The sequence below is a fragment of the Myodes glareolus genome, chromosome 24, assembly GCF_982192425.1.
Source record: "Myodes glareolus chromosome 24, mMyoGla1.1, whole genome shotgun sequence".
NCBI classification, from domain to species: Eukaryota; Metazoa; Chordata; class Mammalia; order Rodentia; family Cricetidae; genus Myodes; species Myodes glareolus.
The window spans coordinates 45,902,430-45,918,798 of NC_142049.1; the positions used below are offsets into that span (position 1 = coordinate 45,902,430).

Consider the following 16,369-nt stretch of genomic DNA (forward strand, 5'->3'; position numbering starts at 1 on the left):
CCACTACAGGCCTGAGATCTCACACAGCCAGCAGAGCCTCTGGAGAGGAGCATTGTCTGCTTGTAAAGTCAAGTAGGAAAGGGGCCAGCACTTGTGGGAGAGAATCTCTGTCCATTTCCCTTCACTGAGGTAGACACGGCTGTGATACTGTAGGAAGGTACCTGGATGTGCAGGGACTCTGAAAAGAGGTCTCTGCAGCAGCTCTCTCCACAGTGGTTGACACCAAAGGCCATTGAGATAGATGAGAATTCATCACATTCCTAGGCATGAGGCAGCAGACACTCTCCTTTTCCTTTGCTTTGTCCAGTCTCGAGCTACCCTAGCTCTCATTATATTCTGTACAACCTTCTTAAGACATGTCCTTACAATGTCACCCTGTGTTCCCTCTCATTTCTTCTTCTCAGACCTCAGTGTCTGCTTAGTCAGCTTTATTTACCTCCTCATGAACAGTCTCGAAACTCAGAAGCTTCAGACAAAGCATCTTACCTGCTCATGAGCTACAGGACCAGGTAGGGTGTTGTTCTGACCGGGCTGTGTTCACCTGCCTAAAGCCTGGGAAATAACGTCCATGAGAGCTTTTCTTATGCATCTGGTGCCTCGGTCTCTGCCGCGTGAACCTGCTCTCTCTTTAATTAACCTGGGCTACCTCACAGTAAGGTAGTCATAAGTATGTTAGATTTCTCATATAACAGCTGACTTCTGACATTCTAAGACTAGGGGGAAACAGACACTTCAGGCTTCCTATGCCTCAGAAAATAAACTATAGTGTTTGTTTGATTTATTGGTCAAAGCTAACCACAGTCTCAGCCCAGATTCAAGTAGAGGAAGAAGCATGGCGCGCCTCTGGATAGGATCCAGGAATCTGCATCACCCTCATCTGTCATAACATCCTTTATCGGCCTCTGTTCCTCATACACTCATTCTTTTCTATTTTTTTCTCCTATTTCATGCCCCATTGTTTTTCTACGCCTTTCAGCTACTCACCTGTGCATATCTCAAGTCTTTGGCTCTTCTCCCTACTTGCAAAGAGCATGGCTGTGTGCAGGCTTCTTCCCAGCGTCTGTAAGGTCACTGTGTGCTATATCAAAATAATTTAAAGTTGGAAACAAATTTTGAAATAAGATATGTTCTGCCCTTCTACATGGACAAATATTCATCTCTATGGAGTATGACAGCCAGGTTCATACTTAGGAGTTAAGCCAGACTAGAATTGTGACTTCTTAGCATTCTGCATCGAGAGACGAGATTTAGAGAAAACCAGTACTAGCCTATCTGGCTCCATTCAACTGTAAGGATGCTCACATGCAATGTCCACGTGCACTTATGTGCATAGGCTCTCTGCCCCACACATCTGATCTCTAAACATACCTTCTGCAAATTACAGATGCACGCAGCAGCATGTTGTGCATCAGAAAACGAGGAAAGAGAACACCATGCTGAAAACCAGGCTCAGGCCAGGATGCACAGAGAACCTTTGGATTTGTGTATAAACAGCGAAATGTCTTTTTGGGTCCATCTACTCCTCACCTCTGAGAAGGATGCCTAGTAAAAGAGTAGAGAAGAGCTTCACATGTAAGTCCAGACCAAGGGCCATTTTCCTGGTGTAATGGCAGTACTGAGCGTGTGTGCCCTGGTGTTGGGCATCACTCTCGCGGCTAGACTAAGACAAGCCTGCACGCCATTCGAGCCCTTGGGTCACTCTCCTGCGCTGAAAATGGGGAAACCAGTCTCCCCATAGCAGCTGGGAGGTCACAATTGCTGGTCTGTACATGGAGCTTGTAAAGTAGACTCTACTGACTTTGTTTTCTAATTGTTGGATTCAGGCCTGAATATGAACCTGAGCTCTTCCTCTTAGAGCTTGGGATTCTGCACAAATCATTTTACAGCTCTAAGTGTCTGTCAGCCCCACTCAGGCTGTGGCTGACTATGACTATTGAGAAAAGTTGTCCTTTTTTGCCAAATCCCAATTGATTATCACCTTGATTAATACAGACTGTTTCTGGGGCAACAAGATAGATAGACAGATAAAGGTACCTGCTGCCAAAGCTCATGACCTAAGTTCAATCCCTAGGAACTACATGGTAGAAAGAGAGACCCACCCTGCAAGGTGGTATCCTCTGACTTCCACATACATGCCATGAGAAACATACATTCCAAAAAAAGTAATTAATTAAAAATGCATCACAAACAAGGCCATTAGGGAATGTGCTTCTTATGTCTACCTAACATAGTGGCACCCTCTGCCAGCATGTGCAGCCCACACTCCGCAGCAAGGTGCACCGTAGCCATGCCCAGTCGCTCAGGCCCACCATGATACAATGTGAATCCAGCCTGTTGTGGGAGTCTGTGTTCTCAGAAAGGAATAAGACTGCTCGTGTTAGGCAAATTCTGTTGCCCAAACTTTATAGCATCCCATTGTGTTTTTCATTCAAGAGCCCAGGGATGATTTAAAGAGCTTGTGGTTCTAGCCCAGTCTCTCAGAACATCTCAAAATGTTGACCCTTGTACAAAATCTCAAAACTTACCTGAGGTTACACATGTACCACGAGTTGTCAGCATGCTTCATCTCCCTGCAGCCTGGTAGTCTTGGTTCCTCTCCACACCTACCTAGTCAGGAAACTGGTACCCCCCATGTGGGTGACTCCAGAGAGCGTGCCATGCAGGAGGGGGCTCCCCACATGAAGTCACAATCTCTTCTAACCTAATCTTCCAAATGATGTGCCTTCACTTCTGCTACGTGCTTTTGGCCACAGAGCCTACCGTGATTGTGAGTGCCAGGAGGCAGGGTCATTGAAGGCCAATTTGGGGCCTGTCTACTGTATTGCTTAAAAGTTGAGTAATTAGGGCTAGAGAGATGGCTCAGTGATTAAGAGCACTGCCTGCTCTTCCAAAGGTCCTGAGTTCAATTCCCGGCAACCACATGATGGCTCACAACCACCTGTAATGAGGTCTGGTGCCCTCTTCTGGCCTGCAGGCGTACACACAGACAGAATATTGTATACATAATAAATAAATAAATTTTTTTTAAAAAAAGAGTTGAATAATTAAATTTGAAAAGCTTTTAATAAAGCTTAATATAGCTATCACCCTCCATCCAGCTTCGTTTTCAACACCAGACTACTTCAGCATGCTTTCTTCTTAGCGTCTTTCATTGTTCAGTTTGCAAGTTAAGTTATATATGGTAATATGGCCAAGTGTATCATCAGTCTTAAAATTTTAATATAAAATGTCTATCTTTTAACACAGTCAAATCCTCATAATCCACAGTCTTAGGATGTGCCGATGAGCTGTAGGGGGAAAAGCCCACTAACCAAAACAGAAGAACAGCAAAAAAAAAAAAAAAAAAAACCATCATAATGAGACCAATGCCTTTCTCAGTGTGGCAGGACTGTGAAAGACTTGGATTTTCTTTATTCTTTGATGGAAAGATGGTCTCTGCATTTTCTAAATCATTTTTACACAAAATGGTTGAGCATTCCAAAATGCTAATTAAACAGTAGCTGTAGGTGTTAGGGACACCCCTACCCCTGTTTGCTCTATTGACAGACCCCCCCAAACCTGGGACTGACACAAACCCATGGTTATTAATGGGAATAATAATTATTATTAATTAATAATAATTAATGATTAATCCCATGGAAACTTCTGTAGAGACAGATGACCCCAAAACATGGAATTCTGTTTTCTTGTAGAAAATCAACAAAATGAATCAGAGATCACATTGATGAGGCCACTCATGGAAAGGGAGGTTCAAAGGCCCTTTGACAATCATCTGTGCTACACCCAGAACCAGGACTCTTTCCTACTGAGCGGTGTTGATTCCCCGCGGGACCTCTCTCCAGCTCTTTCAGGAGCCAAAGGGCCACAGGCGTCTGGTCTGTCATTCTCTTCAGACACTAAACAAATTTCTAATTTGGTGGCTTGGTTTCTGGTTTCCTTAGAGGTGGAGAAGGCATTGAAGTTTTCAGTCATGGTCAGCCATGTTTGTTGGTGTTTGCTGTCAGCGCATCTTCAAAGATCAACACGGGGCTCCAGTCTGGCTTCCTGAACTTGCTTCCTTTTCTCTCTGCTGTGCCCTTCTATACACAGGTCGTGTGTTTAATGTTCATTCTTGGTTCTGCTCTTGCTAAATAATGTCAAAATTTCATATTCTATATTTTTAATAGTGTATATTTTATATTTGATCTTTGACTTACAATGGGTGGAATTAAAGGTTTTTTTGACTTGGAGATGAAGGTGAAACAGTAGAAACAGAACTTCAGAGAAGAAAACCAAGTGAGCAAACCAATAAGAAGCAATAAACCAATGTCAGTCTGTCAGGATACCCCACAGAGCAACTGAGAAAGCTGCTTCAGCTTCTGCCTCCAGGTTCCTGCCTTGGCTTTCCTCCATAAAGGAGTGTAATCTGTCAGACCCTTTCCTCCTTGGGTTGCTTTTGGGTGTGGCACTTATCACAGCACTAGAAAGCAAACCAGAATACTTGGGGATGATGTAAAAATGTCCTTGGGTTTTGCACCTTGGATCACACCCTCTGGTTTCATACCAGTTCCAGCAGAGAGCCCGGAGGCAGGAGTTGCTGGTGGAGCTGGTGGAGATGTGCGGGAGCCAGAGCTTGCTAGACCTTTCCTGCTGACCGTGGCCGGGACTTTTGTTCTTTATTCCAAGACTGAAGAGAAGCCCTTGAATTAAGCTAAGCTGTGGGCTCAGGATTCCTCTTTAAGCAGAGGGATCTTAAAAGCTGAGCAGGTCCTTACAGACCTGCTCTAATTTCATGCAAGGCCTAGAGAGGCAATGGAACGCCCAGGGCCACAAGCCTGACACAGAGCCCTCGACCCTACCACCTGGAGAATGTGAGAATGAGTCTCCTGGGCAGCCCACGGCCATCTGACGGTGGCTGTTCCTGGGGATTTGTTAACCCCGCTGTCTGGGGTGAGGGTGGGGTGCGGCTCCGATTGTTTTTACTCCCCTCCTGCCATCTGGACTGTCTTTAAGGACTTCTGAGGTCATTAGCACAAACTGCTAAAGAACTCCAAGCTAGGACTTGGCCTACCACTGCCTTGGGCTTAGGCCCCAGTCCTTCAGGGTACTCCATCCAGCACTTGTGAAACCTCTCTGCTGTCTCATTCATGAGAGGGAGCTAATGAGAGGATTTAGGGATGACCCTCTGAACCAGGATGTCATGGTGCGAGGCCTGTAATCCCAGCACTCAAGAGATAAGGCTGGGAGGATCAGGAGGTCAAGGTCATTCTCCACAACGTATCAAGTTCAAGGCCAGCCGTAGGCTATCAAAGACCCCCGTCTCAAAAAAATAAAACAAAACGGCTATTATCCGCTGAACCTCCATTTATTCATGAAAGAACCAAGGTGAACAAAGAAGCTCTCATCCTCCATGTGTTTTCGTGCTTTGGCCTCAGGCACTGGGGGCTCCTGAGGGTTTGCTGATGTCTGTTCCTTGGTTTCTCAGTGTGGTGGCTTCTCCTGGACGCTTTTCACCCTCCTACTGTGGAGCCTGCACTGCAGAGAAGCAGAGGCTGTCGGCCTTTGTGGGCAGCCACAAAGCTGTCTGCAGTCCCGCGCAGCGCAGAGCCGTCCCTTTATATCCCATCCGAGGCGTACTTGAGTTGCATTTTGTTCTGAAAGCGTGTTAGCATTCTGGATTTAATTAACTGGCAGAGACAAAGCCTCCCTGTTTCCCTCACCCCGAGTCCATGCCCATTTTACCTACCCGCTGACCCCAGTTCTCAGCCCCAGCCCACATCCAGGTGGGGTGCTCATTGTCCTCCTGGAGGCTCAGCTCTCACATGAAAAGGAGGGTCCTTGCCACCACCTGCCTCCCCACCCCACCTCTCGCCCACCTCATCTCTTAGCTCTGGCTACGGTTTATTGGGCATTCATGATCTACTAGGCACCGGACTAAGCATTTGTGTGTTTTTAGATCATAGTTTCCTAAAAGTCTTTTGAGATAGGATTTGTAGATCCACTTTCTAGCAGATAACTAGGTCCATATTGTCACTTAGCCATGGCGCTTATCCAGGGTCACATGTAGTAAATGACAAAACTGGGCCTCAACCCTCAATCTGTAGGATTCTAAATCGTTGGACTGCTGGCCGCTCCAAAAAGCTGCCTGCCTAGAAGGCAGAGCTACTTCAGGTTCCTGGAGGTCTGCCTACCCTGAGTTTCCATGCAGTCTCCCAGCAGGCCCCCCTTCCAGAGAGTATACACTCTGGTGTCTGCAGGCAGTGGTCAGCTCACACACCCACTGCAGACTAAGCAGTGGGCACCCTTGACTTCCAGAACCCTCCCCACTGCATTGCTTGATCCTAGCCCTACTTTAAGAGTCTTCCTGACCAGAAAAGCCCACCCACTGAATGTGGCTGATTCTGTCTAGCTTCAAAGGCATAGCCACACCCTGTCTCTGTGTCACGGAGGAGAGGCAAAAGCAACAGCAGTCTAGGGTAGGTAACAGACACAGGATGGGAGGGCAGACGCACCATGCCTCTTGAGACTGTGTCCTGACCCTTCAACCCATGGTGATGGCTTTGGGCAAGTCACTCACTCTCGCATGTCTCTCTGTTTTCTAAACTGTAAAAGAACAGTCCCGTTACCTCTGTCATGCAGTCATTCAAGGACTGACTGAGTCAGTGCTTGTAAAGAGGTCACTGAAGTCTCTCTCCACCAGGCAGCCAAATTTCATACAAGAAGCCAGCAAACATTACGTGGGCTTTCCATTCCCAGCCTGACAATCCTATGTGTGACATCCCTCTGCCTGGGGTGGAGTCATAGACTCTCCACCTATTGATGAAAGGTCTGTTGAGGGACTTACCCTTGTCTAAACAACCACAGAGAGGTTTCATACCTTGCCCAAGTCAGTCACTGGGGCTGAGACTGGTAAGCACGTACATCCTAGTTCAGAACCTTCTGCCCAAATCCATTTTCTCCTGCTACTGCATCCTGCCTGCCGGGAGAAGCAGGAAGATGAATCAGCTGTGGGTGTTGGCTGAGGAGATGGTTCACTCAGGAAAGGGCTTGTCATGTAAGCACGGAGACTCGAGTTGGGATCCCTAACATCCAAAAAGACAAATTTAAAAAGTATGGCATCGTGTGCTTGTCATCCACGGCCCCACCCAGGAGACAGCAACAGGAGGATTCACAGAGAGCACTGGCCAGCCAGTCTAGTCTGAATGGTGAGACCCTGCCTCAAAAAATAAAATCGACAGTGAGTGCCTGGGGGACACCAGAGGTCGACTTTCTGGCCTCTGCACGCAATGCACACACAAACACAAGATGCAGGTCCCACCATCAGCCAGCTTGCCATCCAGGATAGACTTGCTCCTTCCCCAGGCTCTGTCTCTCGTCCTACTGCACCTTAGGTGGATCTCTTGGTCTTGGTGTGCACTGGCTAGCAGGACTGACGGGGCAGAGGTGTTGTGGGGAGCCAATACACATTCCCACAAAGCTACATCTACTGCCTATTGCCTTTGCAGAGAGGAGCCAGAATTTTTTTTTCACCAGGATCTGTGGTGTTCCTAGAATCCTGCTGGCCTGCACTGTGATACATGAGTGCATACACACACAAACACACACACGCACACATGCACGCACACATGCACGCACGCATGCACTCACGGGCACACACTCTCACACATGCGCACACACACACACACACACACACACACACACTCCCACACATGCACACACACAAACACACATGTAGGCATGGGCATACACTTCCACATATGCACTCCCACGCATGCACACACACACACACACACACACACACACGAGTGACTCTATTTCCCGGGTTGTTAGGAGGGTTGAGAGTCAATACCCATAAAGCTCTGGAACTGCACCAGAGTGTGGTAAACAGTCTTTATCCAGAGGTTCAGCATGGTGGCTCTATCTGTAGTCCCGGCATTCAGAAAGTAGAGGTGGGAAGGTCGGGATCTGCAGTCCCAACATTCAGGAAGTGGAGGCAGGGAGGTCAAAAGTTGCAGACCATCCTTGGCTACATGAAGAATTCAAGGCCAGCTTGGACTATAGGAGATGCTATCTTGGGGGGGTAGAGGGGGAATCTGCTTGCTCATAATGCTTGGGATAGCAGCCAACCCCAATGTTCTGCAAGCTTGGGCAAGGCATGTCCCCAAGTTTTCCCTCAGCCTTTTTCGTTTGTTTGTTTGTTTTGTTTTTGTTTGTCGAGACAGGGTTTCTCTGTAGCTTTGGAGCCTGTCCTGGAACTCACTCTGCAGACCAGGCCGGCCTCAAACTCACAGAGATCCACCTGCCTCTGCCTCCCAGGTGCAGGGATTGAAGGCGTGCGCCACCACCGCCTGGCTCCCTCAACCTTTTCAAAGAACCATCAGGCTGAGCCGAATATCCCTGCCTCAAATTCTCAGGTTCTGACATTCAATGGCTTTGGAAGGCCGTGGTCAGGCAGGCATGGTCTGTGGCTGGCAGCCTTAGCCGGGAGGTCACTCTTGGCCACTCTGAGAAGGAAGAAAAGCTGAATGGGACAGTCTCCCTCCTCTCATAAACCAGAGCAGGCTGAGCCAGGCTTCAGCTTCAGATATGGTGGGCTGAGGCTGAGAGCAGGCGGATGAGTCACCAGGGAGCCGCCGTGGTTCTGGAGCTCCAACCAGCCCCCGGGCAGAGGAACTGCAAGGCTTAATGGTGTGATTTGAGAGCTGGGGTACAACAGAGGGATCAGTGTGTCCTCGCATGCCCTGGGTGACATCCGAAGGCCATTTGCCTCCACGCTTTACCTGGGAAGCTTTGGCCTGGGTTACTGATTCCGCCTCTCAGTCCCTTTTCTCCTCCCTCAACACCACTCAGCATCCCAGGATCCGTCTGCCAGATGTCAGGTGCAGAAGCTGCACCAACAGCCCAGGACAGCTGTTTAGAATTCAAGGTTCCACATACATACCCCTCCCTCTTCAGTCTCTAGTCTCTCACTATCCTCCCTGCCTGTGCTGCAGCGACCCTTTCCTAAGAAGTCATAAGGCAAAAAGAAACCATCCGTTTCTGTCAGGAAGTCCAGGGTTTAAATCTCAGGTCTGCATTTACTTGGGAAAGATGCTTGGGTTCTCAAAGCCTACATTTGCCTACCTGGAAAAATCCCTTTCACCTGACTCAGGAGGGAAGCCTATCAGAGCCTCCTAGGAAATCGCCTGTAAGCAAGCAACCTCTGCATGGGGGTTTCATGCATGGCAAAGCAGCTGCCTTACTGGGAACTACTGAAGAGCTAACCCTCGATACAACCACCGACAAATGGGGCTCATGATGATGCCTGCCATATAGGTCAATGCAACTACTCTGGGAACTGAAGCCCAATGAGGCGATGTCCTTTCCCAGAAAGAACATGGGAGTGAGTAAAAGGGAGGGCAGGACAATAAGAAGTGACATCATTAGCCAGGCAATGGTGGCACATGTCCTTAATCCCAGCACACGGGAGGCCGAGGCAGGCAGATCTCTGTGAGTTCAAGGCCAGCCTGATCTACAAAAAAAGAAGAAGTAGCATCATCTCTAGAAGAAGGACAAGAGACAAGAGGATAATGGGCCAGGACTCTGGCACCTTCGCCGGCTGAACTGCTTCCTTATTGCTAAATTCCCAGAACCTGGCCCAGTGCTTGGCAAAGTAGGTACATGCAGATCCTTACTGCATGACAGGGAAGCAAATCCTTGTGATCCCGGTCCTTGTCATGTACTTGGTGGTAAATAAGTGTGCACTGGGTTCACGTACGAGTGAGCAGAGGCCAACATCAGGGATGTGATCCCAGCACAGTTCTCCATATCTGTGATTTCTACCATTTCCTATCGGGGATCCCCATTGGAGACCAGGGCTTCTTAATTGGAGGTCCGTGGAACCCCCTCCAGATTATATGCGTAGTATGGTGTGTGCTTGGCAGTGTGTCTAAACTGATTTTTAAAATGTCCAATTTCTGACTGGGAAATAATTTTTTAAGATTTACTTATTTTATTTTATGCGTATGGGTATTTTGCCTGCATGCACAAATATATGCACCACATGCATGGCTGGTGCGGTGGATCCTTGGAAATGGATTCAACTGGACAGTTGTAAGCTGCTGTGTGAGTGCTAGGAATTGAACCTGGGTCTTCTAGAGAAGTAGCCAGTCAGTGCTCCTAACCACTGAGCCATCATTCCAACTCCCACGTAACAAGTCTTTAATTGTAAAAAGTTTCTGTGGGTTTTCGTTTTGGTTTTGGGTTGGTTTTGGTTTATTTTTTGTTTTTTGATTTTAATTTTTGTTTTGGTTTTAATTTTTTGATATAGGTTTCTCTGTGTAACAGATCTGATCATCCTGGAACTTGCCTTATAGACCACCAGGTTGGCCTCGAACTCACAGAGATCCACCTGCTTCTGCCTCCTGAGTGCTGCCACTGCCCAGGATTAGATTTTATTTTTTTTTATTTTATGCATGTGTGTGTGTTAACATTCATTTGTGTGGTGCTTGCAGAGGCCAAAAGTAGGTATCAGATCCCCTGTAGCTAGAATTATAGGTAGTTGTGAGCCTCCTAACGTAGGTGCTGGGAACTGGACTCTGGCCCTCTGAAAGAGTCGTGAGGGAGTGCTCTTAATCACTGAGCCATCTTTCTGGTCCCCAATTCTTTTTAATTTTCATATTATCAGAATTATCGTGTGTGTGTGTGTGTGAGAGAGAGAGAGAGAGAGAGAGAGAGAGAGAGAGAGAGAGAGAGATTGGGAGGGTCACACATGCCATGACACACGTGAAGACCGGAGGACAACTCTGTCAAATTGATTCTCTCCCTTCACCTTTATGTGGGTTCCAGGGATCAAACTCAGGTCACCAGGTTGTGTGACAAGGACATTGACCCACCGAGTCATCTAGCTGGCCTAAGAAAATGGTTTTAAATAACTCAGCTCTGAAGATGTACACCTGCGTGACGCCTAGTGAATTTCCTCATTTGCTTCATCAGAACCCCAGAGATTTTTTTCTTTAAATGCAGAGTACTGGGCTAGAGCTATATAGCTCAGTTCGCAGAATGCCTACCTAGACTGCACAAAGCCTTGGACATGATCCCTGTCGCCATGTAAAATCAGGTGCCGTGGTGCATGTCTACCATCCCAGCGCGTGAGAGGTAGAAGCAGGAGAATTAGAAGTTCAAGTTTATCCTCAGACACATGGTAAGTTTGCAGCCAGCCTGTCATACATGGGACCCGACTCAAGAAAAAAAAAAAATGTGTGTAAAGGTTCCACGTTTGTCTCTGCGACATTGATTCAGGGCCCCATCAGCCTGTGTTGCCCCCTCGCCCACACCACATACATGCAATTAGTCTGCCGTCTCCTGTATGCAGATGTAATGAGCGCAGGTTCTCAGAAGGGCTGGCTTGCCTGCTGAGTGGCTGCTACCCTGGACAGCTCTCACAGAGCTGTGTGCACTGACGACCTCTGTCTCCTACACTTCTCAGTGGGACAGGTGGAGTCAGGGCCTGAAACTTGAGAGTATCAGCTAGGACTCATAACATCTGAACTCGGAGCTTTTATCTCTTTTAAAGAATATAAGTCAGGTGGTAGTGGTGCATGCCTTTAATCCCAGCACTTGGGAGGCAGAGTTAGGCCGATCTCTGTGAGTTCAAGGCCAGCCTGGTCTACAAGAGCTAGTTCTAGGACAAGCTCCAAAGCTACAGAGAAACCCTGTTTTGAAAAAAATCAACAACAACAACAACAAAAAGAATATCTTTATTGCTGCAAATATATCAAATATACATATATAGTGAATATACACGTGTATATGTGTATGTATATTTTTTCAGAAAATTTAATATGTAAAAATAAATCACCTCTCCTCCCACCATCCCTCCCCCCATCCCATGATTGACATGGTAGCACACAGCTTTGATCTAAGTACTTGGGAGGCGGAGGCAAATGAATCTCTATGAGTTCAAGACCGGCCTAGAGAGTTCTAGGCCAGCAGGGTTACACAGTGGCACCCTTTCTCAATAAATAAATAAAAGCAGCTGTTAACACCTGGCTTGCTTGATTTTCACTTAGCAGTCACGTCTATGAAGCATCATAGTGTCAGAGCCCGCACTACCGGCTCGCTGGCACAACCACCCCCCCTTTCTCTCTACCATGCACCGTCTTCTCCTAAGCACATTCATATTTGTCTCAAATTTTAAAGCCAATAACATCATACTGTGTTATAACTTCGCCTTTCGCACTCCAAATTTCCAAACTTTCTTTCCATGACATTAAATATTCATCTACAGGCTCACAATATAATGGTTGCATGAAACTTTATCGCAGGCAGGTTTCATGCTTCTCAGACTGGAGCACATGTAACCCTAAGGGCAAAGCCACAAGATAAATGTCACCCATCTTCCCGAAGCACAAATTTGATTCAAAACTTTGGGAGGGAAAAAAATTCAGTATCAGATGATTTCAGATAATCCATAAGGTAGGTTAGAGAAAACCCATCATTTTTAAAAGAAAGCAACAAAATCCCAATCTATGTGAACTCAATAGATTACCTATTGAATTACCCTCTGAGGTTAGAAACAGGCAAGAACAAAATTCCAGCTCAAGTCCCCTGTGTGTATGCATACGGAAGGAATGTATGCCCAGGGAAGAGAAGAAGGGACTCAAGGTCTGCGACTTAAACTGAGGCAGAAGAGCTAGGGGCCCTGCCTGCACCCCTCCACCATCCTTACATGACATCACCTGTCAATGTGTACATGGAGGCCTTGCCCCTGAGGAAACCCCCCCAACACACAGTCCAACTTCTAGCAGCAGCTTTTCCTTTCACCCAGCATCAAGCTGAACTTAATGCTCACTAGCTGTGCCCACCATGGTGACCTGCCCTCCTCCTTTCCTCTCACACATTCATTTGTTCTGTGCACATTTGTTCACCTATGCGCATTCATTTGTTCTGGTTGTCCCATGAAGCTAGAAGCCCTTCATTCCAGAGCAAGAATGATATCAGGTGCCTTTAAAGTGTCAGGAATCATACATTGTTTTATATGTAGTATCTAAAACCTTCATAGCATCTTTGCAAAGTATATACCATGCCCCCCAGCCCCCACTGAATAAAAGAAGAGGAGAAGGAGTAGGTATAGGCAGGGTGGCGCATGCCTTTTATCCCAGCACTTGAGAGGCAGAAACAGACTGATCTCTGAGTTCAGGGTCAGCCAGAGCCACACTTGTCTCAGGCATACACACAAACAAAAGGAACGGGGTTAAATAGTATCACTGCTCATCAGGCGCTCAGCCAGTCAATATGTATCAAAACCTACAAACCAGCAAACATGTGCTGCACGCTAGAATACTGATACCACGCTGCTTTCAGGGACTTGTAAGTGAATAGAGACAGTGACATTCTACAAACCTTAGTGATTGCAGTGTATGCAGAGTCCCATGAGACTGCCTCAGACAGAACCCACCTAAAGAGTAGGCCACTTTGGTGGGGGGGACACAACTTCTTAGCTCTCTGTCCCTCACCTCCCCTTTGTAAATTGGAGGGAGTGATGGCTGTGCCAACTTCCTAAGGATACTGTGAATGATAGGTGAATTAATGTATATCAGCATTCAGAGCAGAGCTGTGCCAAGGTATCTTGCTATGGATGGTAGTATGAAGGAGTGGCCTGGGTAATGGGGCAGAATCTAGTTCCAGTGACATTTATTTGGTCACTACAGATGAAAAGGGGTTTCCTTGGTGATATATACAGAGGCAGGGGCACAGAGTGTTGGAGGGATATTCTAGGTAGAGGGAATGATAGGCAAAGTACAGCATCAACTCACTTGGGAAGCTACAGGGGGTGTGGCTAAAACACAGCATCCGCATCGGGGAACCATCCGGGGTTCACAGGGGTTAGCAAGGGGCCTGTGATTTTAACAAGGCTTCTCCAGGTTCTTGCATAGCCTGGCTGATCTAAGTCTGGCGAGACGCTCAGTAAATGTTGAGTGAGTGACTGAACACATGCACAGCTAGCTGTGTTGGCTTCACCTGCTTCTGTTGTCACTCAACTAGAAAGCAAGTCCACAGCCCCAACGGCATAGTGAGGTATTCACATCCATTTTGTCAGACTCTTTCTTCTTGGCGCTATCCTAAGCTAAGTTCGGGTGGAAATCTCCAACATCTGGTTCCCCACACCCTATTGAGAGGCTCAGATCTAAGCCAGCATGTTAGAGGTGAAAGTCCCAATCGTCACAATGGGATCAGGGCTGGGGCACTCACTGGAGGCCCAGGCAGAGGCACTCGGAGATAGTGACAGACAGGATGCAGGGGCTCTGGGAAGTTCTGTTAGGAAACCGGGGGTGGGCTGAAGATGGTAGCTCGATTGGTAAAGCATTGTCTTGCTTGCACCCAGCCCTGGGCTGGATCCCCAGCACCACACAAACTAAGTATGGTAGTGCACGCCTGTAATCGCAACACTCCAGAGGTGGGGGCGGTGCCTGGGAGCTCAAGATCACCCTCGGTTACATAGCGAATTTGAGGTTTCATGATACCCTGCCTCCAAGGAAGGAAGGAAGGAAGGAAGGAAGGAAGGAAGGAAGGAAGGAAGGAAGGAAGGAAGGAAGGAAGAGGAACGAAAAAGATGACTTTGTAAGCCTGACAGCCTGAGTTCAAATCCCAGAACCCACAGAGAAAAACCGAACATGGTGTCTTGCATATGTAATGCCAGCATTTCTAAGGGGAGATGGGAGACAGAGACAGAAGAACCAGCCAGTAGTACCTGCAGCACAGCAAGCGAAACAAGAGAGGCTCTGCCTCGAAAGTTAGCCTTTGACCAACTCACTCACACGCAGGCCCTCAATAAATGATGCTTCTTTTAGAGAAAGACTGGGGGATGGGGCAACGGCTCCGAGCACTTGCTGCTCTCGCAGAGGACTCGGGTGTAGTTCCCAGCACCCCTGTCAGGCAGCTCACAACCCTCTGTAACTCTAGCTCCAGGGGATCCCATGCCTCTGGCTTCATTGGGTACCTGCACTCACATGCCTGCACCTATATTCAGACACGTCCATTAAAAATAATCATTTTCTTAAGAGGGAAAGACTAATATTGAACCCAACACCCATCTCTCAGATGGGGAAACTGAGGTTCAAAGAACAAGCGTCCTCGGCCGTGACAACTGCAGTCATACTAGAGCTGAACCCAATACCTAGTTTTCACCACCAAAGACAGCCAATATCTATTCTTATCACCAAAATCTTCTTCCACACGGCCCCGACCTCCCTTTCCCAGTTCGTGTGGGGGTCTCACAGTGGGGAAGATGCACAGCCATAATCACCCCAGGTTCAGTCTTCCAGCCCCACTTGCGGCTCTTATCACAAAAGACAAAAATCTGGAGAGCAGGCGTGGGTGGGTTGCTCAGGGTCATGGCCTGCTTATGCCGTATTCTTTTTTTTCCCCCATTGCTTTTTTAATTGAGTTTGAGGTAGTTGTTTTTGTTTCCTTAAGAAACGGAAAAGAATGAAGCTGCGCAAATACAACGGTGTTAACTCTGAAAACCCCCTGCCATTTTAACTCCCTTACTGCAGAAATAAAAGAGAAATAATTTGTCCACCCACACGTAGCTCTTTCTGACGAAGGTAGGTGAATATTGCTTTGCTAATCGAGGGTGACTGCTGGAAGTGGAGCCTCGCTGCCTGAGCCGGTATTGAGAGGAAGCCACGGCAGCACGGGAAGGTGCAGACCTCCATAGGCTGGCAGTCCTGTGCTCAGACAGCCCAGAGTTACCAACCCCTCCTGGCCCATCCTCTGCAGGTCTCCCCCAGCCGGTAGAGATGGAACCACTGAACGAGGCTGAAGGGCTCCCCAGCAAGCAGAGGGAGATGCCACCACCCCCGCCACCCTCACCGCCCTCTGAGCCAGCTCAAAAGCTGCCACCTCAAGACTCCGGGAGCCACTCCCTCACTGTCAGAAGCAGCCTGTGCCTGTTCGCTGCTTCTCAGTTCCTGGTAAGGATGTCACTGGCCCCACTAGGGCCTGGAGAGAGGGTGGGTTAAGGGACAGCCTTCTACTTCTTCCTGAGATGGCTGCCTGGGGAAGCTGAGAGGCAAGGGCCATTCTGGTGGCCCTCAGTTACTCCAAGTCTTCTGACTGGAGTGAGGGGAAGACTGGAGTTCTGAGCTGCAGTCTAGGGAATGAAGCTCCTCAGGTCCTGTCAACTCTTATCCCCAAACTAAGAAAACAGGATCCCCAGTCCCTGAGCTCCTGGTCCGACGGGGTTCCCCCTGAAGACTTCCCGTCTAAGGAGGTCTTCCTGGAAGACCTGTCTTCTATGTGTGCCTCTGGGGTCTCCTGTGGGAAGGGCTCTGTCTCAGCCACCTGTGATTAGCTTTTCTCCCAAAGAGTGCTGGGGCCTCCTCTGGGTACGCGGCCCTTCCCTCCG

General features: G+C 48.0%; 1 protein-coding gene across 4 annotated transcripts in view; it reads left to right on the forward strand.

Annotated features, from left to right (window-relative positions):
* Nucleotides 1-16,369, forward strand: part of Ptpn5 (protein tyrosine phosphatase non-receptor type 5) — a 59,333-nt gene that overhangs the window by 29,886 nt on the left and 13,078 nt on the right. For 3 of the 4 annotated variants that reach the window (XM_048427036.3, XM_048427034.3, XM_048427035.3), the window contains one exon: nt 15,742-15,935. In XM_048427036.3, coding sequence (XP_048282993.3) covers nt 15,742-15,935 — 194 coding nt within the window. Of the gene's footprint in view, nt 1-10,974; nt 11,162-15,741; nt 15,936-16,369 lie in introns of those variants that run through there. The other variant, XM_085682715.2, reaches the window with a different exon arrangement.